This window comes from Chiloscyllium plagiosum, unplaced genomic scaffold (genome assembly GCF_037043375.1).
Source record: "Chiloscyllium plagiosum isolate Xiang-an unplaced genomic scaffold, Cpla_swu_hap1 HiC_scaffold_19, whole genome shotgun sequence".
NCBI classification, from domain to species: Eukaryota; Metazoa; Chordata; class Chondrichthyes; order Orectolobiformes; family Hemiscylliidae; genus Chiloscyllium; species Chiloscyllium plagiosum.
The window spans coordinates 30264729-30289980 of NW_028270157.1; the positions used below are offsets into that span (position 1 = coordinate 30264729).

Below are 25252 nucleotides of genomic sequence, written 5' to 3' on the forward strand. Positions count from 1 at the left end.
TGGCATTAGTGCAACTGTCCAGTGTCAAACAATACATACATAATTATGTATTTATTGCTTGACATTAGGCAGTTGCTCTAATGCCAATAAAACTCTTATTGACTGACATAAATAAATCAATCCAGGGAGAACTGTATGAGGATCTGACAATCTATGAGGAGACGATCATGTCTAACAACGTTAATTGAATTTTTGAAGAAGGAACAAGGTGTATAGATAAGGCTAATGCAGTTTATTTGGAATTCAGTAAGCCTTTTGACAAGAAGTCACATGGGAGATTGGGCAAAGAGGTAAGAGTCGATGAGATCCAAGGCAGTTTGCCAGATTGGATCTAATTGTTATGGTCAAAGGTGCATTTTGTGAATGGAAACCTGTGTCCAGTGAAACACTGCATGATTTGCTGCTGGGTTCTTTGCTGTTAATCTAGACATGAATACAGGAAGTTTGACCAGTGAGTTCACAGATGACCAAAGAATGGTGTGGTAAACAGCAATGAGAAAAGCCTTTGACTACATGACAAAGTTGACAGGATGGTCAGTTGGGCAGAGCAGACACAAATGGAATTTAAGAAGTGTAATTTGATGCCTTTTGGGATACTTAATGAGGCAAAAGAGTACTGAGACTCCGAGGGACTTGAGTGTGCATGTCTATAGATCCTTGAAAGCAACAGGGCAGTTAGTAGGGTGACTGATCAGCCATACAGGGTACATGCCTTTATTAATCAAGACATGTAATATTAGAGCAGGTAGGTTATGCTGTAAACCACAGATGGATTGCTGTGTGCAGTTCTGGTCACCATGTTATAAAACTGAACAATTGCATTACAGAAAGGCAGACCAGATTCACCAGGATATTGCCTGGGCTGGAGCATTTCATGTATGAAGAAAGACTGAATAGCTTGGGGATCTTTTCTTTGGAGGGGAGAATTCTGATGGGAGACCTGATTGAGGTATTTAGGCATTATTCAATATTTATGCCATTAAAACTGTTTGTTTAATATTTGCAGCAAGTGTTGGAAGAGAATAAAGCTCATTATCATATAATTCAGAAATTCATAATCTTGGGAGACATTGATGGTAAGATTTTTTTTCTTTTAATTAAATTGAATGAAAGTAAACAAATATGTGCACTGCAAGATTCTGGCATATTTTCTGTAAATTGCACACTTCTGGAAAAAAAATCTGTATTGTCTTGTCTATCTGATGCAATAGTTTTTTTGTTTGTGAATAATAGGTTTAATGGATGAATTTCAGGATTGGCTAGAAAAATGCAGATCTCTCCTCCCAGCACACCTCCTTCGATTCATGACCCACCTTGTATTGTTTTTCTGGAGTTTGGGCCTACAGACAAAGGTAAACCTGTTTATTGCAACTGAATGTTGCCATATGCAGAAAATTCAAATCCATGAGTGCAGTGTATTCGTAAACTTAAAACAACATTTCAGTTTACTTCAGATTACAAATTCTTTGAAGATTAGAACCAAATTTTAGATTAATTTCATCTGGTTAATTGTCTGCTAAACAAACAATAAATGCCACTATTTGGTTTTTCATCAAACAGCCTATCGCAAGAGTGGATGAAATTGCTTCTGAGAGAATTAATTTCTTCCTAGAAAATGACTGGACTGCTATTAGACTTCCTCATTTCTTGACTTGAGTGAAAGAGCTGTAAATGTAGTTGTTATCCTAAAACAAATCTGGATCAATATTAAAGAGAAGCACTTCTGTAAAGTCCAGATTGAAGTGGAAACTGCCCCTTTCATCTGTCTGTTTTTCTACCAGACAAGTTAAAATCTGCTACAAATTATTTATTAAATGATGATTTACTTATTTCAGGAGGATGTTTGTACTGACATATTAAAGACTTATATAGAGGTAAGATAAATAAGTTTTCATTTTCTAAAAATTATCTTTTTAAATAAACAAAATAATACATCACGTTTTTGTCTTAATGCTTTTTGACGAAGTACTGCACAGGAGGCTGCTAAATCAGATAACGGCTCATGGTGTTAGGGGTATGTACTGGCATGGATAGAGGATTAGATGACTGGTGGAAGGCAGGGACTAGTGAGAAGGGTTGTTTTCAGAGTGGCAGCTGGTAAATAGTGGAGTTCCACAGAGGTCATTCTTGGGATTACAATTCTTCTCATTAATCATTAACTATCTGGACAAAGAAACAGAGGGTATTTTTGCTAAATTTTCACATGGCTCAAAGATAGATGGAAGGATACGTAGTGTTGAGGACTCTGGGAAGGTGTAGAAAGATTTGGACAGGCTAGGAGAGTTGGCAACGCAGTGACAAATGAATACAATGAAGGAAAGTGTGAGATTATGCACTTTGGTATGAAAAATAGAGGCATAGATCACTTTCTAAATGATGAAAGGCTTTGGAAATCTGAAGCACAAAGGAAGTTGGGAGTTGAGTTCAGAATTCTCTTTAAAAATTAACATGTAGGTTGAGTTGGCAGTGAAGAAAACAAATGCATTGTTAGCATTTGTTTTGAGAGAGCTAGAATGCAATAACAGAGATGTACTGGTGAGGCTTTATAAGGCTCTGGTCACTGTATTTGGAATATGGGAGCACCTTTGGGTCCATATTTAAGGAAGGATGTGCTGACATTAGAGCCAGTGCAGAGGAGGCTTACAAGAATGCTCTGAGGGATGAAGGACTTGTCATACAAGAAGTTGTTGAGGACTCTTGGTCTGTGCTCAATAGGTTTAGAAGGATGAGAGAGATCTCATTGAAATTTCCAGAATAGTCAGAGGGTACAGCCAAGGTACAACCTTCTAGAACTGAGATGACTAATTTCTTCAGCCAGAGGGTGGTGATTCTATGAGATTCATTCTTGTAGAACGCTGTGGAAGCCAAGTCATTGAATGTATTTTAACACTGAGATAGGTTCTTGGGCGAAGGTTGGAGAATTGGGTTGAGAAATATATCTGTCATGATTGAACAGTGGAGTTTACTTGAATGGGCAAATAGCCTAATTCTGCTCCTATATCTTCTTGTCTTACTGATAGATTGAGACATGTTTATATCATAAATGGCTTGGCCTAGCAGTTTAATTTAAGTGCAAATTTTTTTTCTTCTTTCAATTTATAAAAGGTATAAGAATTTCTACTGGATAATTATTTCACTGTTGTAATTTAAAAGGATTAATTTGATACAATTGTTCAGATGCCTGCCTAGGTATATGCAATCATGTGCCGCCTTAAACTGTGGAAATAATTGAACTTTTCTTTATTGCAGTTTAATGAAGTGTACCCTCAAACATTGTTGGCTTTGAATGTTATCTTTTCCAGCTTCTAATCCAAGCTAACCACACAAATTTAATAGCATTTTATGTCAGCCATTTGCCTCCGGAGCTGGCTGTCACTCAATATTCCGCATTTTTGGAAACTGTTACAGAGACTTCGCAACGGAGACTTTGTCTAGATCTGGCAAGAGAAGCCGGTAAGGAGAGAAACTCTTATGTTATCCCATAATGTTTGCTTCACATTAAAAAGGATGCTTTCTGAATCCCAAAATAACAAGTGAGCCTTTTGAATGAACTATTTTTGTTTTCTTCTTTTTGAAACTCTAATACCCAAAATACATTACCAACTGAAGCCGACCCAGTACGATGTATTCATGGGAGTTGAGTTTGACCTTCAGAAATCAATTTCTTTTAACAAAATCTTAAACATTCTTTGCATTTATATCAGCTTAAATCAACCTAGCACTTTTCATTTACTTAAGACCTTCACTTAATATGGACAGTATTGTGATTTAGGAATGGAGAAAGTAAGGACTGCAGATGCTGGAGATCAGAGTCAAAAAGTGTGGTGCTGGAAATGCACATCTGGTCGGGCAGCATCTGAAGAGCAGGAGAGTTAATGTTTTGAGCATGAGCTCTTCATCAGGAATTAGGGGTGACCCAAGGGGACTGAGAGACAAATGGTGGTGGAGGTTTGGGGGAGTAGCTAAATGATTGGGGGGTGTGCTGGGGTGGAAGGTAGCTGAGAACTCAATAGCAGATGAAGATGGGAGTGATGGTGATAGGCCAGAGAAGAGGGTGAGACAGATAGGTGGGAAGGAAGATGGACAGATAGGACAGTTCAAGAGGGCAGGAACAGGTTGGAACTGGGATAAGGTTAGTGGAGGGAAAAGGGGAAACTAGTGAAATTGGCACTGATCCTTTATGGTTGGAGGCTCCCATGGTGAAAGATGAGGCTCCTTCCTCCAGGCGTCGGGTGTTTAGAGTTGACAGTGGAGGAGACCCAGGACTTGCATGTCCTTAGTGGAGTGGGAGGGGGAGTTAAAGTGTTCGGCCACAGGATGGTGGAGTTGTTTGGTGCATGTGTTCCAGAGATGTTCTCTGAAACATTCCTCAAGTTGGTGTCCTGTCTGCCTAATGTAGAGCGACCACATTGAGAGCAACGGACAGAGTAGATGACATGTGGAAGTACAGGTAAATCTCTGTTGGATATGGAAGGCTGATTGGGCCCTTGGACAGAGTTGAGAGCTGAGGTGTGGGTGCAGGTTTTTCAATACCTGGGTAACAGGGGAAGGTGCTGGGAGTGGAGGATGGTTTGGTGGGGGGGCGTGGACCTAACAAGGGAGTCACGGAGGGAATGGTCTCTGCGGGACGCAGATAGGGGTGAGGAGGGAAATACAGAGGAACCTTGAATAGCCGAACCAGTTGGGCGGCACTATTTTGTTTGGATAATTGATTATTTGGTTAATTGATTTCCTCTGGGCTCGGAGTTTTCAGGAGACTTGTTGCGATTGGAGGAGTGGGGTTCAAGGGCGCAGGTGTGGAAAGTGGAGGAAATGCGATGGAGGGCATTGTTGACCACGTGGGAGAAGAAATTGCGGTTCTTGAAGAAGGAGACCATCTGGGATGTTCTGTGGTGGAATTGGTCCTCCTCAGAGCTGATGCGGCAGAGCAGGAAAAGGTGGGATTCAGGAATAGTGTTTTTACAGGAGGTAGGGTGGGAGGCGGTGTAGTCTAGGTACCTGTGGGAGTTGGTGTCCGTGTTGAGTCAGTCGCCGGAAACTCGAAACGTTGACTGTCCTGCTCCTCCAATGCTGCCTTGACTGGTTGTGCTTTTCCAGCACCACACTTTTCGACTGAGATTTAGGAATATCTAGTAACCAATTTGTGTATAGTAATATGTCACCAACAGTAATGTGATGAATGAAATGAATCTGTTTTTGGTGGCATTTGAGGAATGGATGTTGTCCAGGATAACAAGAGAACCCCTACTGTTCTCTAGATAGTATTTGTCCTGTGGGCACAAAAATGGACTTTGTTTTAAAGATTATTGTGAAACATGATACTTCTGAAATACAGCCATGAAGTCTCAGCATAAATTGTTTTGAATTCTGAATAATAGCTTGAATAAATGACTACCTGACTCAGCTAGCCAAGGATAAAACCTGAATATGGAGTAAGCTTTGCCTTTCCCTTGGAGTCTGTTATTTATGCTGTTTATTGTCAAGTTTGACTTGTCAAGAATACTCAGTATAGTTGCTGTAAATTTTGGCATGGTTTACTACATCATTTCAAGAAAGTCCTCATCAGTATAAAAATACTAAATAAGGGAGTGTTTTGGGGAATCAGCAAGAGTTTGTTTCTGAATTGAAACATGCAAAGCATTAGATTTATGTAGAATTAATACTTCATTGCTGTTTTCAAAATGGCCATGATTTAGCCCACCATATTAATCTGCAAATGTGAATATCACCAAAAGTGGAGGTGTAGTGGACAGTGAAGAAGGTTACCTCAGGGTCTTGATCAGATGGAGTTTAATTTAGATAAATGTGAGGTGCTACATTTTGAAAAGGCAAATCAGCGGAGTACTTATACACTAAATAATAAGGTCCTGGAGAATGTTGCTGAACAAAGAGACCTTGGAGTGCAGGTTCATAGATCCTTAAAAATGGAGTTGTATGTAGATAGGATATTGAAAAAGACATTTAGATTAGATTAGATTACTTACAGTGTGGAAACAGGCCCTTCGGCCCAACAAGTCCACACCGACCCGCCGAAGCATAACCCACCCAGACCCGTTCTCCTACATTTACCCCTTCACTTAACGCTACGGGCAATTTAGCATGGTCAATTCACCTGACCTGCACATTTTTGGATTGTGGGAGGAAACCAGAGCACCCGGAGGAAACCCACGCAGACACATGGAGAACGTGCAAACTCCACACAGAGAGTCGCCTGAGGTGGGAATTGAACCCGGGTCTCTGGCGCTGTGAGGCAGCAGTGCTAACCACTGTGCCACCGTGCCGCCCACAAGCTTTACTTTATTGGTCAGAACATTGAATATAGGAGTTAGGAGGTCATGTTGCAGCTGTACAGGACATTGGTGAGGCCGCTCTTAGAATATTACATTAATTCTGGTCTCCCTGCTGTAAGAAGAATATAATGAAATTTGAAAGGGTTCAGAAAAGATTTACAAGGACGTTTCCAGGGTTGGAGCATTTGATCTATAGAAAGAGGCTGAAAAGGCTAGGGCTGTTTATTCTGAAGAGTTGGAGGCCTTACAGAGGTTAATAAAATCATGAGGGGTATCGATAGGATAAATAGACAAGGGCTTTTCCCTGAGGTGGGGGAGTCCTAAATGAGAGGGCATTGCTTAAAGGTGAGAGGAGAAAGATTTAAAAGGGACCTAGAGGACAATTTTTTCATGCAGATGGTGATGCGTGTATGGAATGAGCTGCCAAAGGAAGTGATGGAGGCTGGTACAATTACATACAAAATTTAAAAGTCATCTGGAGAGGTATATGAATAGAAAGGGTTTAGATGGATAGGGGTCAAATGCTGGCAAATGGGCCTAGATTAATTTAGGATATCTGGTCGGGATGGACATATTGGACTGAAGAGTCTGTTTTTGTTTTAAGAAATAAGTAATCTTGTTTGTAACACCTTCCTTTACGAATATTTTTAATGCAATGTCTTTCCAAAATATCTTGTAGGCCTTGACGTACCAGCTGTGACCAAGTGTGTTGTAGAAAACATCCGGAAAAAGGATGTCGACAAGTTTACTCATCATGATCTATCACCATCTCTGGATACTGCAACTACAAAAGTGAGTATCTTTTTTGTGTGGAACTGCTGTGACCTTAAATGATAATTAATGGTAAAAGACACTTCTGTTCATTGACACGCATGCGCGCCCATATACCCCCACTATGCAGTCATGTACTTGCATTACTTTGCAAAATTATTAATTATTTTTCCGAATGTCTCCTATTTTGTATCATTGTACTATTGCGATTGATTCATTTGATGGAGGATTCCCACTATTGATGATATGTTCATTTTTGAAATATGTTGCTTTGGAGATTTTGGGTTGATTTTAATGCAAATTAGCATTAAAGAAAACATTTTAACAGAACCAAATTGTATTATTTTGAATTGTACATGCTGAGTCAAATAAAAAGTAACTTTTGCAGGAAGATCATATGAAGATTAATGTAATCGAGTGGTTGGTGTTTGATCCTACACAAAGAGCAGAGGCACTGAAACAGAGCAATGCCATAATGAGGAAATTCTTGGGTATGTGGTTTTATTTCCTCGTATGCAGATTTTAAAAACTCAAACATTGTAATTATTTAATTTTCTTTGTGGATTTTGTTTTCATAATAAATGCAATTGAGACAATTTCTATTGTCTGGTGTTTATTAGATGGGCATAACTTGATAATAAATAGCCATACACATTCTCAGGCTTATAAGTTCAGCTGTGCCATACCCATTTTGCAGGCAGTAAATAGCCTTCCAGTCTGGCTGATGAGAGGAACTCACCTTATCACAAGTTGATAGTGTGCTACCTTCCAAATTAGTGAAAGCAGATGCAGTAACAAGTGGCACACATCCCACCAGAATGTTATTTAAATTGTAAGATCCATTTTTTTGATATTGATATACAACTAGGCTTTACTAGTCACAGACTGAATTATTACAGCATAGCTTGGTGTTGGCATTCAGTCAGACCCCTGTACTTAAATATACTAAATGTGGAGCATGAATTAGCAAACGTGTTCCTCCTAAAATCTTCTCGCCCACCCTCATTAAAATGAATCAAACCTAGTCTGATCTCTCACCCTTTCTCCTTTTCCCAAAGTTGTAAGCTGAATAATGGCCTGATCTTTGGTGATGTTTCTGCAGGAATTCTGTGCATCTTTTCAATTGTATTGAAGGGGGTTGCTGTATAGCCCCTTCTTATTTGTAAAATTCTGTGTTCTTCAATTGTAGGGTTGAACAAGTTAAATATAGATGGATGAAAAAAAAATTACTCTGTGCATTACTATAGTTGAAAGATTTTTCTTGTTCTCTGGTTATGATATGTATCCAAACATGTGCAATAATACTGACTGTTGACTGTAGTTTTTTTTTGATTTGTTTCTTCACCATGACTTTCTCATGCTTGTCAGTTGCTGTATTATAGATGTGGGATATTTTATATCCCACATTTGCGCTTTTGTTTTTGACGGTAGCAATCCTTTGATTAATTAAATTGTTAACTACCTTGAAATATAACTGCTTACATAATGTTAGTGTTAGTACTTCAGCAGTATTGAGTGTATGGTGCAGGAAAAGCACAGTAGGTCAGGCAGCATCTGAGGAGCAGTAAAATTGACATTTCAGGCATAAGCCCTTGCATCATTCCTGATGAAGGGCACCACATTCTCAACTCTGATCTGCAACATTTGCAGGCCTCACTTTCTTTTTCAGCAATATTGACCAAGTATTAATATTACTAAAATCACTTTTCAATAATTTTGAATTGTTTCTCCATAATGTTATGAAACAGCGGTGAACCCTTCTGCTAATTAAACCAAACACCCAGAAGAGCTTACCTCGCCCCATAATCTGTTAAAGTTGTGACAGAGAAAAAAAAATCAATTTATTCTTTAACTCTAAAAATGAACATCAAACGACAACTATTTACAACTCTTAAGCCTCCTTTCTTTTAAATGTTTGTTATCTGCTTCCAACTCTACAACAATATACTGTTCCAATAAAAGCCCTCATTCAAATTACATCAACTTAATTTCAAAACCAAACAGTGGCTGTCATTGGTGTTGGTCTCCCTCTGGTTGAAGATTTCCCTGGGTTGTCTTTGGTCTTTTGCTGCAAAGATGTTTCATATGAAAAAAAGGTACCTTTGATAGTGTGTGTTTTGCTGGCAGTTACTCTGTCGATTTGCAGTTGGTCTCAGTCTAATTGTCAAAATGTCTGCTTCTTTATACCCCCAGCATTGATTGTCTCATTAGTTTGACGTTGGCAAAACAATAAGTTCAAAATAGATTGATTTTTAGTATCCTGGGTCATATTTTAAACTGATTGGTTCAAGTTGAGTGGTTGTCAAAACAGCAACCAAAACTCAGGTATTTGTTTCACAGCCAAATCTGATATTTTCAATTTTCCAGTACACTGTGAGACTGCTAGTCAGTCACATGTGCCTGCAAGCACTCAGTGCAAAAATAGCTTTCACTCTCTCTTAAAGGTACAGTACACTCCTTCAACTTCACAACAATAAGTGGTTTGAATGATAAATTGTGTAAGCTCATTTTATATCTTTAGAATATTAAGCATTGTCTTCTGGTTATTGCAGCCTCTGATGTCCCTTAAATTAATCCATATCTACCCTTTCTAGTTCTCGTTCCAGCTGTTTTGTTGCCTGTAAAGGAATATACTTTGTGAGGTTTGCTATGATTTGTTCATAACTGAAAATACTGTTTCAGGTTCACTATCATTCTATTTTATATGCAATATATTTTTTAAATCCTTTGAGAAAATTGTTGTAGAGGCTGAGGAGCTCTTACTTATCATAGTTTGTAGATATGGATCCAGAGAGACACAACTGATTCTTTTCATCTGTAGTGAAATAAGCAATTCCTGAATACTACCTGTGTTTTGTAACTTAAAATTAATGCTTTAATTTTATTTCCAGCTTCAAAAAAACATGAAGCTGCAAAAGAAGTGTTCAGCAAAATTCCACAAGACTCTATAGCTGAAGTGTATGCAAGCTGGGAAGAATATGGAATGGATTTCATGCCTCCAGCAGAGGAGGAAAATGCTATCCGGGAACATTTGTGCATAAGGGCTTATCTGGTAAGGTTACAATAGGAAATTTCACAGTTCAAGCTGGTCAGTGCAATTGGAACAGGTATATAATTTAGATTAATGAACTCCCAGTTTCATGTTCTCATTGTAGCATTGTTGCTACAGTTTGTAACACAGGAAAGTTTGATCATAAATTGGAGTTATATGAATATTTAATTAAAGATTAAATTTATGATTTCAAAATAGAATCTGCTGGGAGGTTTTGTATTCTGATCAAAATTTCTTCCTACTTTCTTCTGTAATTGAAGTTTAGAAATACATGTCAGCTATTTTTCAAATGTAAGACTTCAACGGCCTCTCACTTGTGAAAAGTCCTGTTTCATCTTTTTCACCCATGTTAAAGAGGGTGTAGTCTTTTCTATATTCTGTTTCAACAAGCTAAATTTTATAACTTGTGCTCTTCTCCAGGAAGCTCATGAGATGTTCAACAAGTGGTTTAAATGCATGCAGTCAGCACCTCAGGAACCTACCATTTCTGCAAGTGCAAGTTTCACAGAGACAGTGGCTCATGAACACAAACAGAAGCAATTTCAGGTTCAAAATATATACAATTTCAGCCGTTGCAATGTGTTTTACCTTGTATTTGGTGTTGATTATTTCCTTTTCCAAACAGAGTGATTATAAGAACTGGAGTGATGAATTGGAAATTCTCACCAAAGAAGTAAAAGAGAAGATCTGTAATGTCTTGCTTTTTGTGAATGGAGGATGGTTGATTGACATCAGAGAGGTAAACTCTAAATGGAATGTTTATTAACCAAAAATTCTGAATATTTTTAATTAGTAAAAGTCAAAAGGAAAGAAGGTTTTTTTTCATCTAAGCTTTCAGGTGTCTTTAAGGTTCTATTTAATAATCAGTGATTTTTATTACATTCATTTTTTTCATAGTTAATTTTGCATATAGCAAATCAGTAATTCACCAGAATTCTAAGTTGTAATAGCTGATTTCTGCATAACTTTGAATCTTGACATGCAAATAATAGATGAAATTAATTGAGTTAGAATAAGGAGCAGTCAAATCGACAGGTTGCAATTTAATCCTGTCTTGCCCTATGGAGCTATTATTTTGTACTTCAAAATCAGAAAACGATATCAGCCATTAATGTATGCAGGTTTGGGTTTCATTGTCATTGACAATGTTATATGGCTTTGGTAGAATATTTTGAAAGCATGTTTTCTCTGGCTGCTTACGCATTCTCTGTGTAGTAGCATTACTGGTAGAAGCCTAACCTAGGGCTGATTTCGAAATAATGATACCCAGTTTTGAGAGAAACACACCATTCAGAAGTACTCCATACCAGAACTCCCCAAGTGAAGTGAAGGGGGAAATGCTAAGTTTCAACTGCCAGTTAATTTAAAGGTCTCCATCAGAAATAACCTGAGAAATGATGTTTAAAGTTTGATAGTACAGTCATGCTTCAGAGAATGGTGCGAATCAGGTATTTGATTAGATTAGATTACTTAGTGTGGAAACAGGCCCTTCGGCCCAACAAGTCCACACCGACCCGCCGAAGCACAACCCACCCAGACCCATTTCCCTACATTTATCCCTTCACCTAACACTACGGGCAATTTAGCATGGTCAATTCATCAAACCTGCACATTTTTGGACTGTGGGAGGAAACCGGAGCACCCGGAGGAAACCCACGCAGACATGGGGAGAATGTGCAAACTCCACACAGTCAGTCGCCTGAGGCGGGAATTGAACCCGGGTCTCTGGCGCTGTGAGGCAGCAGTGCAGTGTTATGCTTCTGAAGTATTTGCACTTCTGCTGTATATTTCTTTCAATAAGTAGCGACTTCAGACATTTTTCACTATATTGCTGTATCCCAGTACTTGAGTACCCACGACAATAAAACTTAATTCCTATTCATAGTTGCTAAGCTTGCAGGGAACATAGAAGTGATTCTAAAAATTTCTGTAGGTATGGGAAGAGAAAAACATTAGTGAAGTCAAATGCAGGTCCCCTACAGTTAGAAACAAGGGAAGTTAGAATTAGGAACAAAGATGGCAGATCAATTTAGGGATTCACGGTAGGCTATTCGGGTCTGAGAAGAAATTTCTTCACTGAGAAAGTGGTGAGCCCATGGAATTCTCTGCCACAGAAAGGGGATGAGGCCAACATATTGCGTGTTTTCAAGGAGTTTGATCTAATTCTTGGGGCTAAAGGGTTGAAAGGTATGGGGAGAAAGTTGGAACAAGGTACTGAGCTGATCGTCAGCCATGATCATTGTGAATGGCAGAGCAGGATCGAAGGACCAGACGACCTTCTTATGCTCCTATTTTCTGTTTGTGTCCCAACAATAACTCAACATATGTCACCACCACTCTTGTGGGAGAAAAGAACCATAAAATAGGGAACTACAGTGGTCCTCTGGATCAACAGCTTTGTAGTTCATTTCAGAGATACCAGGCTGCTACCTGAAATTTTTAAGCATGAAGCCATTATACAAGTCCCTCAGGTGTCTCAGGCACTGACATCTTAGGCACTCTGATTGCACTGGAAAGTAGGAACAGGAGTGGCCATTCACCCACTCAAGCCTGTTCAGCCATTCAATCAGATCATGGCTGATCTGTGGCCTAATTCCAAATACCTGCATTTGGCCCATGTCCCTATACGGTTGCTTATCAAAGATTTATCTGTATCAGATTTCAAATTAACTGTTCAGCATCCACTGCTGTTTGAGGAAGAGAGGTGTGAACATTTACCACACGGTGGGCGGCACGGTGGCACAGTGGTTAGCACTGCTGCCTCACAGCGCCAGAGACCCGGGTTCAATTCCCGCCTCAGGCAACTGACTGTGTGGAGTTTGCACATTCTCCCCGTGTCTGCGTGGATTTCCTCCGGGTGCTCCGGTTTCCTCCCACAGTCACAAAGATGTGCGGGTCAGGTGAATTGGCCATGCTAAATTGCCCATAGTGTTAGGTTAAAGGGGTAAATGTAGGGGTATGGGTGGGTTTCGCTTCGGCGGGTCGGTGTGGACTTGTTGGGCCGAAGGGCCTGTTTCCACACTGTAAGTAATCTAATCTAATCTAATCTAAAACTTTGTGTGTAGAAGTGCTTTCTAATGTCAAACAGTCTGGCCATAATTCTCAGACTATGACTCCTAGTTATAAAATGCCCAATAAATGGAAATAGTGATCTTTATCTACCCTTCCTTTCCCTGTTAATATCTTGAAGACTTTGATCAAATCACCTCTTAACCATCTAAACAGGCCTAATTTGTATAATTTCTCCTCATACTGTGACTCCTGATGTCCAGGTTGATTAGATTCCCTACAGTGTGGAAACAGGCCCTTCGGCCCAACAAGTCCATACCGACCCTCCGAAGATTATCCCACCCAGATCCATTTCCCTCTGACTAATTCACCTAACACTATGGGCAATTTAACATGGCCAATTCACCTGACCGATACATCTTTGGACTGTGGGAGGAAACCGGAGCACCCGGAGGAAACCCACACAGATATGGGGAGAATGTGCAAACTCCTAACAGACAGTCGCCCGAGGCTGGAATCAAACCTGGGACCCTGGTGCTGTGAGGCAGCAGTGCTAACCACTGAGCCACCATGCTGCCCTAAGTGTATGCCTGTTGGCAGTTACAGCAAATGCAACCATTTATTAAGTCTCATGTCTTTCTGCTGAGGTAATAAATTGCCTTGAGAGAGTTTGCTTGCTTGAAACAAAAGAATATGTGATGTTAAATACTTAAGCAATCAGGCTTATTGTACCTTATGTCTTAACTGATGTATAGGTATCAATGTTATTACATTCTGTAGAATGTGTATTTTTAACAGAATTTATTCATGCTTGGAATAGAATTAATTAAAAACAACAAGAGTAACGGTTGTATCCAGCATAATCTATGGTGTGAATGTAAAATCAGTGTATAAATAATCATTGTTCAAGCTGAGGTGGTGAAATACACAAAATAGAGCTGCGTAGTTAAAATGACTGATTACAGAACTGCAATAATACTTAATTCTAAACAAATACATAGATTTGTCATATAGTTTCAAAGTAATTGCTTCTCTTTAAGATATTATAAGTAAGTTATACCTGTACTGACTAAATTTTAGGCGTGTAAGAGAGGATCTAATTGAAACAAAGATCGTGAAGGGACTTCACAGGATAAACGGAGGCTATTTCCTTTGGTGGGTGAATCTAAAATAGAGGAATGAGTTAGGATATTTTGAGGAATGAATTCAGAAATGTATTAATTCTGAGGGATATAGATGTTTAGAATTGTCACTAACAGGGTTGCGGATGCTCAAGTTTGTGGTAAGTCTTCGATTTCTCAGGCAATTGAAGAATACAGGTGTGAATAGGAAAGTAGAATTCAGGCTGTGAAGGTCAGCCATGTTTGTAATGAATAGTGGTGCATGCTTGAAGAACTGAATGGTCATCTACATGTTGTTCCTATGCTCTTATTACAAGTGAAATAGTAATGTTTCATTTACTTATTGAAATATTTTTACTTTCTTCAACTTTTTAAAAAGTGATTCTTGGCTTTAATGATTTAGCAAAATTTTCAGTTCAAAAGAAGCAAAAACAGCTCCATTTCACACAGTATTCCAATGAAATGTAGTTGATTTGGAGCAGCAAAATTTCTAAAGTTAATTGAAGTATTTAATGTACCTTAGGATGCTGAAGAAGATGCTGAGCGCAGTCACCAGTTGAATTTATTACGCCAGCTCTGCCTACCAATGATGTGTTTCTTGCTTCACACAGTACTACACAGCACTAAACAGTACCAGCAGTGCTTAAAACTGGCTGATATTGTTGCATCAGAGCAACATAAGCTTTATCAAGTAAGTTGGATACTATACATTGTGACCAATTTAGTACCTTTTGCTTAGTTTTATTTATAAAATTCCATAATAAATTATTAAATTGTTTGAATGTTCTAAAAGTAGGACTTCAATAAATTTCTATCAGTCATGATATTTAAATATGCAATTCAGATCAAGGTGAAGGATCTATTGCTTCTCCATGACATGTAAAAAAAAATGTTCAGGAGACCTAAAAGCTTTTGAAATATTTCTTGCAGAGATTAAATGGATTTAATGCATTACTATTCATGACTTTGATGAATATGCAGACCTGCTTAAATGTGTGTTTACAATTGCATTCTAAGCTTTAGAAAAGGTTCTTATCAAAAAAGTGATCATTATCAATAACATGAAGAATTGACTCAAATGTCAGTGTCTAGTTATTATGCTGCTGATTTTTGGAAAAGTCAAACTGCTATTTTTGTGAATTAACTAAAGCTGATTTTTGCAGCAACTGCTTTTCACTTAAGCTAGTCCATTGCTGTAGTATCATTGAACGTTTACGGAAAAGGAGATCCCTCTTTTGTGTTTATCCTAGTTTTCTCTAAGAAGTATTCAGCTAGTTGCACTCCATTGTCTCCCCCCACCCCCATGTAGTTTTTATCCTCTTCATATATTTATCCAACTTGTTTTTAAAAGCCATGATTAATTTGCCTTCCCAAATATTTGGATAATACATTCAGGATCCTATCCATTTGCAACATTCAAATTTTTTTTTGTCATCTTGCCAAACCTTTGCAATTCTTCTTAAATTGGTGTTCCTTGGTTCTTGACTCCTCTGACAATCAAAAATATATCTTGCTTGACTTTGTTCAGAATCCTCAATGTTTTGAAAACGTCTTTACCCAACTTTCCTTCATCCTTCCTTTCAGAGAGAACAGCTTTAGCTTTTTCAGTCCATCCACATGATTTAAGTTGCTCATCCCTGGAACCATTCTTGTAAATACTTTCTGTCCTTCCTCAAAAGTTATCACACCTTGACGCCAAGAATTGGGCACAACATTCCAGTTAAATCTGAGTCAGTGTTTAAATAATTTATCGAGATTAATTTCTACAGATTTATATTTAAGATGCATGATATGACATGTAATCTATAAAGTTATTGTTTTATGGTACAGGTGCACAATCTTTTATCTGAAATGCTCGGGACCTGCAGATTTTTGGAATTCAGAATTTTTCGAATTTCAGAATAAGTGACAGTTTGGTGAAATGTTTAAAAATCTGACTGGAGGAGCAGACCCAGTCAGTAAAATGGGCCTTGTGACAGAATTGAGGCCTGCCGTAGCTGGGCCACGCCTCCCGCACATCACATCTGAGTGACACGCATCAAGTGGGTGTCGACTTGGGTTAACTGTTTGCATGCGAAACAACCTTGTTAATGAGAAAAAAACTTGACAAAAAAACCTTTGGACTTTGGAGCTTTTCAAATTTTGGATAAAGGGTTGTCTACCTGTACTGAGCAAAATGTGTTTTAAGAACTTAATTTAAATTTAACACCCACTTATCAAATTTTACTCCTCTGCATCTCATTCATTCTTGTGTATGAAAAATTGGCACCACCTGGTACAATGAAGGCCTGTGCTCACAGTTCCCCAGACAACAAATTCCAATCATTGTTGGGATAACATTTTCCACAGGTATATAGAAGTGCTTTTCATCCTTGAGAAACACAGAAGAGTTCCCATGAAAAATTAATCCAATTTCCCCCTATCTCCATCATGATGAATGTCAGGAGGGAAGCTAAAAATGTAAAAGTAAGTTTTTAAGGGTAACATAACTCCACAATCACTTGTTCAAAGGAAGTGAACTTCCGAAGAGTTAGTTTAGGAATCCTTGATAGTGATTGTAAAATATGAAGCAATGATTTTATATTAACATGGATCAGTACAGGCCCATCGGCCCTTGATGTTGTGCCAGCCTTTTATCCTACTGTGAGATCAGACTAACCTACATCTCCTTCATTGTACTATCTTCCATGTGCATATCCATGAGTCGCTTAAATGCTCCTAATGTATCTGACTCTACTACCACTGCTGGCAGTGCATTCCACTCACCCACCATTCTCTGAGTAAGGAAACTCTGACATCTCCCCTAAACCTTCCTCCAATTACCTTAAAATTGGCCTTCTCATGATAGACATTTCCATCATGGGAAAAAGTCTCTGGCTATCCACGCTATCTATGCCTCTCAACATTTTGTACATCTCTATCAAACCACCTCTCATCCTTCTTTGCTTCAATGAGAAAAGCCCTAGCTCCCTCAACCTTTTTTTCATAAGACATGCCCTCCAGTCCAGGCAGCATCCTTGTAAATCTCCTCTGCACCCCCTCTAAAGCTTCCGCATCTTTCCTATAATGAGGTGACCAGAACTGAACACAATATTTTAAGTGTGGTCTAACCAGGGTTCTGTCGAGCTGCAGCATAACTTTGCAGCTCCTGTCCTCCCTCAGCACACTATAATGCTATCCCTTATCAAGAATAAGGGCGGCATGGTGGCACAGTGGTTAGCACTGCTGCCTCACAGCGCCAGAGACCCGGGTTCAATTCCCGCCTCAGGCGACTGACTGTGTGGAGTTTGCACGTTCTCCCCGTGTCTGCGTGGGTTTCCTCCCACAGTCCAAAGATGTGCAGGTTAGGTGAATTGGCCATGCTAAATTGCCCGTAGTGTTAGGTAAGGGGTAAATGTAGGGGTATGCGTGGGTTGCGCTTCGGCGGGTCGGGTGTGGACTTGTTGGGCCGAAGGGCCTGTTTCCACACTGTAAGTAATCTAATCTAATCTAATCTAATCTAATCTAATGCCATTCCCCCTCTTCTCTTGCCTCCCTTTCTGTCCTTCCTGTAGCATTTGTATCCTGGAACATTAAGCTGCCAGTCCTGTCCATACCTGAGCCTTGTTTCTGTAATTGCTATGATATCCCAGTCCCATGTTCCTAACCATACCCTGAGTTCATCTGCCTTCCCTGTTAGGCCTCTTGCATTTAAATGAATGCAGTTTAATTTATCAGTCCTACCTTGTTCTCTGCTTTGTCCTTGTCTGCCCTGACTGTTTGTTTGACTCGCTTCTTTACTCAACTGTACCAGTCTTCGATTGATCTCTTTGCTCCCTATCTCCCTGGGTCCCCATTCCTCCCACCCACACCGCACCTTCCTCGGATAAATCCTCCCATGCAGCTCTTGCGAATCTCCCTGCCAGCATATTAGTCCCCTTCCAATTCAGCTGCAATCCGTCCTTCTTGTACAGGTCACTTCTACCCTTAAAGAACTTCCAATGAACCAAAAATGTGAATCCCTCTCCCATACACCAGCTCCTCAGCCATGCATTCATCTGCTGTATCCTCCTCATCCTGCCCTCTGTAGCTCGTAGCACTGGGAGTAATCCAGATATTACTACTCTTGAGAACCGCCTTTTTAAATTCTTGCCTAACCTTCTATATTCTCCCTTCAGAATCTCAACCTTTTCCCTTCCTATGTCTTGGTTCCAATCTGTACAATGACCTCCTGCTGGTCCCTCTCCCTTTTGAGAACATTCTGCACCCTCTCTGAAACATCCTTGATCCTGGCACCAGGGAGGCAACACACCATTCTGATTTTTCGCTGCTGGTCACACAAACATCAGTTTGTGCCCCAGACTAGTGAGTCCCCTAACAAAATTGATCTGTTGGAACCCAACGTACCCCTCATTGCGTTAGAGTCAGTCTTGATTCCAGAAACTTGGCTGTTTGTGCTACATTCCCCTGAGAATTCATCACCCCTACATTTTCCAGAACAGCATACTGTTTGACATGGGGATAGCCACAGAAGACTCCAGCACTACCTGCCTACCCTTTACCTTTCCTGGAGTTAACCCATCTATGTGACTGTATCTGCAACTTTTCTCCCTTTCTGTAACTGCCATCCGTCACACGCCCTTGTTCTTGTAAATTTCTCATTGCCTCTAACTCTCTCTCTCCAACCGATTTGTTCGAGCTCATAGGATTCGCAACCAATGGCGTTCTCAGTAACATGTAAACTCTTCCCTAAACTCCCACATCCGACAAGAAGAGCATGTCAATCTACTAAAGGCTATTTTTGCTATATTCAAAAAAATCGCAAAGAACAGAGGTCCCAGAACCAAACCATGAGGAACACCACAGGACACCAAGCTCCAGGCTGAATACTTTTCATCACCCACCAGCCTGAGTCTTCTATGGGTCAGCCAATTCTGTATCCAGACAGACAGATTTCCCTGTATCCCATGCCTCCTTACTTTCTGAATGAGCCTCCCATGGGGAACCTTATCAAATGCCTTGCTAAAATCCACGTATACCACATCACTGCTCGACCTTCATCAACGTGTTTTGTCACATTCTCAAATAATTCAATAAGGTTTGTGAGGCATGACCTGCCTCAGACTATCTCTGATCAAACTATGGTTTTCCAAGTAATCTTAAATCCTGTGTCTCAGAATCCTCTGCAATAGTTTGCCCACCACTGACGTAATTCCCAGGACTATCCCTATTCCCTTTCTTGAAAGAGGGAATAATATTTTTTTAGTTTAGATTACTTAGTGTGGAAACAGGCCCTTCGGCCCAACAAGTCCACACCGATCCGCTGAAGCGCAACCCACCCAGACCCATTCCCCTCCAGTCACCCCTTCACCTAACACTATGGGCAATTTAGCATGGCCAATTCACCTAACCTGCACATTTTTGGACTGTGGGAGGAAACCGGAGCACCCGGAGGAAACCCACATAGACACAGGGAGAATGTGCAATCACTGTGCCACCGTGCCGCCCACTAATTTGTCACCCTCCAATTATCTGGAAAGTGAGGGCACAAAGATCACCACCAACAACATACCAATCTCTTCCCTCGCTTCCTGTAGTAATCTAGGGTATATCCCGTCTGGCCCATGGATCATTTTTTTCAAAGGTTTCAGCACGTTCTCCTTAACATCATATTGGCATATCAGTCTGTTTCACACTGTCCTCAGAAAGGTCCCTCTCAGTAGTGAATACTGAAGCAAAGTATTCATTAAGGACCTCCCCTACTTCCTCCGACTCCAGATGCAAGTTCTCTCCACTATCCCTGATTGACCGACCCCTCACTCTGGCCATCCTCATCTTCCTCATCTAAGTGTAGAATGCCTTAGAGTTTTCTTAAATCCTACCCACTTAAAGCTTTTTCACGCCTCCTTCTAGCTCGCCTAAGTTCATACTTCAGTTCCTTCCCAGCTACCTTGGAACCTTCTAGAGCCTTGTCTATTCCTTGTCTTCTCAACCTTAAGTAAGCTTCCTTCTTTCTCTTGAATAGATGTTCCACATTCCTTGTCACCCAAGGCTCTTTCAACCTACCATCCCTTTCTTACCTCAGTGGGGCAAATCTATCCAGCACTATCATCAAGTGCTTCCCAAACAGCCTCCACATTTCTGTTGTGCATTTCCCTGAGAACATCTGTTCCCAATTTAGGCACCCTAGTTCCTGCCTAATAGTATTGTAATTCCCCCTCCCCTAATTAAATACTTTCTCATATCATCTGCTCCTATCCTTCTCAATGAATATAGTAAAGGTCATGGAGGTGTGATCACTCACACTAAAATGCTCTCCCACTGAGAGATCTGCCACCTGGCCTGGTACATTACCAAGCACCAATGACTTCCCCTCTACTTGGCCTATCTACATATTATAGGCAAAAGTGAGGACTGCATATGCTGAAATCAGAGTCTAGATTAGAGTGGTGCTGGAAAAGCACAGCAGTCAGGCAGCATCCAAGGAGCAGAAGTTATGTTTTGGGCAAAAGCCCTTTATCAGGAAAGGGCTGCTCCTCGGATGCTGCCTGACCTGCTGTGCTTTTCCAGCACCACTCTAATCTAGCCCCTATCTACATATTGTGTCGGGAACTCTTCCTGGACACACCTGACAAACACTGCTCGATCCAATCAATATTCGGGAAGTTAAAGTCACCCATGACAACAACCCTGTTACTTCTGCAGCTTCCGAAAATCTGCCTCCCAACTTGTTCCTCTGCCTCTCTGTTGCTATTGGGGGATCTATAGAAAATTCCCAATAAAGTGACTGCACCTTGTTTCTGACTTCCACCCATACTGATTCTGCAGACAAACCCCCCTTGACAATTTCTCTTTGAGCAGCTTTGGTACTATTCCTGATTAGAAATGTCATTCCTCCACCCCCACCATCTTAAAAAAATCCTTTTGCAATATCCAAACCCTGGAATATCCAACAACCATTCCTGCCCCTGGGATATCCAAGTCTCCATAATGGCCACAACATCATAGTTCCAAGTACTGATCCATGCTCTGAGTTTGTCACCCTTCTTCCTGATACTTCTTGCACTAAAATAAACACAGTTCAGCCCATCATATTGACTGTACCTTTGCCCTATCCAGTGCCTATCTCTTCTCACAGATTCTCTGCATGCTGTATCTGGCTGTTCACTACCTACTCCATCATCTGATTCATAGCTCCCTTGCCAATCTGATTTAAACCCTCCTGAGGAGCTGTAGCAAACCTCCCACCCTGGATATTGGTGTCCCTCCAGTTGAGGTGCAGCCTGTCCTTTTTGTACAGGTCCCACCTTCACCAGAAGATATCCCAATGATTCACATCTGAAGTCCTCCCTCCTACACCAGCCCTGCAGCTGCACTCACTTTCTATTCCTAGCCTTAAGAGCACATGGCACCAGTAGCAATCCTGAGATCACTACTCTGCTCATCCTGCCTTCTAGCTTCAACATAACTCCCTATATTCTCTTTTCAGGTCCTACTTCCTTTCCCTGCCTATATCACTGTTGCTGATATCTACCATGACTTCTGGTTGCTCTCTCTCCCCCCTAGTCACTCGATCCGGGACATCCTTGACCCTGGCACCCGGGAGACAATACATCATCCAGCGTCTCGCTCGCAACCACAGAATCTCCTGTCTGTTCCTCTCCTGATTGAATCTCCTATCATTATCGCTCTCCTATTCTTCCCCCCTTCCCTTCTGAGCCACAGAGCCAGGTTCCGTTCTCGAAACCTGGCTGCTGTGACTTTCCCCTATAGATGTTCCCCCCCCCCCCCTGACAACAATATCCAAAACAGTATGCTTATATTGAGGGGAATGGTCACAGGGTCCCTGCACTGTCGTCTGTTCCCTTTCCGTCTTCTGTCACCCAGCTACTTTTATCCTGTAGCTTAGGTGTGATTACCTCACTGTAATACATCAGTTCCTAGCCATCCCCGTGTTCGCGTGTACTCTTGTTGAGCCTTCGCTCTGCCTATTCATGAGGTAAGTCTTGAAAAGGGAAATTTACTTTCCTGGCAGCTCACTGGTCCTCGCAGTCACTGCTCCTGCTGCAAATGTTGAAGGATGAAATGTGATATATCAAGTATTGTATAAAACTGCTATAGAGTTTTAATTTAGGCTTTCTTTTGTTTTTCTATATAACAGGTATTTTCGAAAGAGGAACTTGCAAACTTCTTGCATTTGCTGCGAGAGTCTTCACTCATGCTGTTGGATCAGAATCTTGATCCCTTAGGATATGAATTACAATCCTAGTGAATATTCAAGAGTTGCAAGAGACTTTGATTCTATCCAAAAATAAATATTAGCAATTTGCTGATTCTTTTACGCTCCTTCCTCTTTTGGAAGATTTAAAGTTCAATGATCAGACAATTGATAATATTTGGATATTCAATCTTGTTGAAAATGTATGTAATATTTCGTACAAAAATCTTTTTCCACCTTAATTCAAAGTATTGTCATCTGATTGCTTCTATTTTATAATTGTTACATGCCGATAAAGTAGAAAAGTTTCTAAATGTTGTGCTAATGAAATTAACCCTACTATTCTTCTGTCAGTAAAATTATTCCATGAATTCTACAGACCACATGCATCCCTTGCATTGAACATGCTGACAAATCAGCAAGGAACGATTTAGTCATTCTATTAAGTGCACCATTACTCTGCTTTCTGATTATCTAAATTTTAAATTAATGCCGTTGGCCAAGCACATGATGTGTGGTAGCACTTTGGTTTCTGAACAACAAAATTTGTGTTATGGTTTCCACCATTTATTTTTAGTCGTGATATATACAGTGTTTAAGTAGTAGTAGTTATTAAACAGGCCTGCAGACTCATGAACTCAACAGCAGTTCTACTTGAGATTGACGTCACAATTGGAGAATGCAGCAATCTCATAGCCTAAGTGAAAAGATAACAACTGCATAAATTAAAAATAAATCCATTGCAGCTGTTCTGCTGTCTGCCCTTTGAATCTTACATTTTAATTTTTACCCATGTGTTTAGATTATTTAGACTTTCCTTGGTTTACTCATAGGCATCCCAGCCTTCCCAACTTTTTATGTGCCATTGCATCAAAATCTGGGTGGCCTTTTGGTACTAAACTCAAGAAAACAAATAAGTGAACTCAGTATTTAGCAACAGAAACTAAGTGCTGGAGAAGCTCAACAGGTTCAACAGCATTTGTGGTTAGAGAAACACAGTTAACCTTTCAAGACCAGTGACCATATGTCAGAAATTTCTATTGAGTATCTCTTTTTGATCTTGCTTGAATCCAGCATATATAGTTCTTGTGTTTTATTCTAATATTTAGCAGTACTGGGGAAAGAAATAGTATGTGTTTAGACAGGACATGGATTGTAGTCTATGGTATTGTTGGATAGTGGTCCCGGAGTTTCGACAACTTGTGTCAAGATCCTAGAATCTAGTACTTGCGTTCTGTGATAGCCGTCACTGTGGAGGAAATTTTAAAATTTGGGAGGAGCAGGGAAGGAATATTTTCGTTACATTATAAATACCTGTGTTTTAAACCTTTGGGGAAATTGTGTTATGTGGGGATTCTGTCAGCTGTGAGAAATGGATTTTGAGAGTATTGGGGAGACTGGGGGGACCATGTTTTGTTGCGCTATTCGGAAGAAATTGTAGGTTTAACTGAGATTTGTATTTTTTTAAGTAATTGCCAAAATTATAAAATTCTCTTTTATAATTATTGGATGCCAATAAAGTTGAGAAGATTCCAAATGTGCTGATGGAATCTATTCTTGTCATGAAAATTATTCCATGAATTCTGCAGATCACATGTATCATATGCATTGAGCATACTGGTAAATCTCCAAGAGACCATTAATCATCTTTCTGCTTATCTAATGTCTAAATTACTTCAACATAGCTGAAACAATGGGACCTTGGTGTACAATTCTGTAGATCCCTGAAGGTGTCAACACAGGTGGACAGGATGGTGAAGAAGACATACAGGATGTTTGCCTTCATTAGCTGGGGCATAGAATATAGGAGCAAGGAAGTCTTGTTCTGACTTTATAAAACATCGATTAAACAGATGGAATACTGAGTGTGGTGACCAGAACTGCACAATTTGGAAGCAAGTGATTGCACTGGAGAAGGTGCAGTGGAAATTCACTAGGAGGTTGCCTGTGGTAAAATGCCTGAGTTTTAAGGAGAGACTGGTTGGGCTGGGTTTGTTTTTATAGGAGGAGAGGAGGCCTGAGGGGGTATCTGATTGAAGCATACAAAATTGAGAGGCATAGCAGGAGTAGATCGTGAGAACTATCTTTCCCCATAACAAACGTGCCTCAGACTAGAGGGTATATGTTTAAGGTGAGGAACAAGTGGTTTAGAGGCAATCTGAAAAAACATTTTTTCACTCAGATGATAGGTAAATGGAACATGCCTAACAAAGTAGTGGAGTTGAGTACTCTTGCAATGTTTAAGAGGCATCTGGATGAGTACTTAAAATGCCAGGTCTTAGGCTGTGGACGAAGTGCTGGTAAATGGGATTAGTTTCATTTTGTATTTGTTGGTCAGCATAGACATAATAGAATGAAGGGCCTGCTTCGATAATGTATGATTCTGACTCTAAATCTCTGCAATTTGATGTGGTTCCTGATCAAGTGGTGTGCACTGCATTACAGTCACTCATTCATATTACCAAATAGTCTGTTTTCACTTGCCATCGATGCAACATGGATGATGATAATCAGAATCTTTTTATTTGCTTGACATGTTTCCAAATTGTTTTTAAATCCTGCATTTTCTCTCTGTTCATTTGTCTTTTTTGCCTTTCAACGTGATCTACTTCCAAAAGTAACTAAATAGGTGTCTGGTATTGGTTTGGGTGAAATCTTGTGTATTTATGCAAATCATTTTCCATAATACTAAATGGAACATTGAATTGCAGACAAATTTTATATTTTCAATAATCACAACTAAGGTGCTAAGTTTTTCAATATATGTATAATCAATGCAGTTTGAAGGCTGTGACTAGTTTCAGATAGCCAT

General features: G+C 40.0%; 1 protein-coding gene across 1 annotated transcript in view; it reads left to right on the forward strand.

Annotated features, from left to right (window-relative positions):
* nup107 (nucleoporin 107) overlaps positions 1 to 23981 on the forward strand; it is a 52684-nt gene extending 28703 nt beyond the window's left edge. The window contains exons 18-28 of the mRNA XM_087997177.1: positions 1007 to 1076; positions 1234 to 1352; positions 1836 to 1874; positions 3303 to 3453; positions 6970 to 7082; positions 7450 to 7552; positions 9953 to 10113; positions 10534 to 10659; positions 10739 to 10852; positions 14767 to 14934; positions 22384 to 23981. Coding sequence (XP_087853303.1) covers positions 1007 to 1076; positions 1234 to 1352; positions 1836 to 1874; positions 3303 to 3453; positions 6970 to 7082; positions 7450 to 7552; positions 9953 to 10113; positions 10534 to 10659; positions 10739 to 10852; positions 14767 to 14934; positions 22384 to 22491 — 1272 coding nt within the window. The 3' untranslated portion in view covers positions 22492 to 23981. The remainder of the gene's footprint in view (positions 1 to 1006; positions 1077 to 1233; positions 1353 to 1835; positions 1875 to 3302; positions 3454 to 6969; positions 7083 to 7449; positions 7553 to 9952; positions 10114 to 10533; positions 10660 to 10738; positions 10853 to 14766; positions 14935 to 22383) is intronic.
* The last annotated feature ends 1271 nt before the right edge of the window (positions 23982 to 25252 follow it).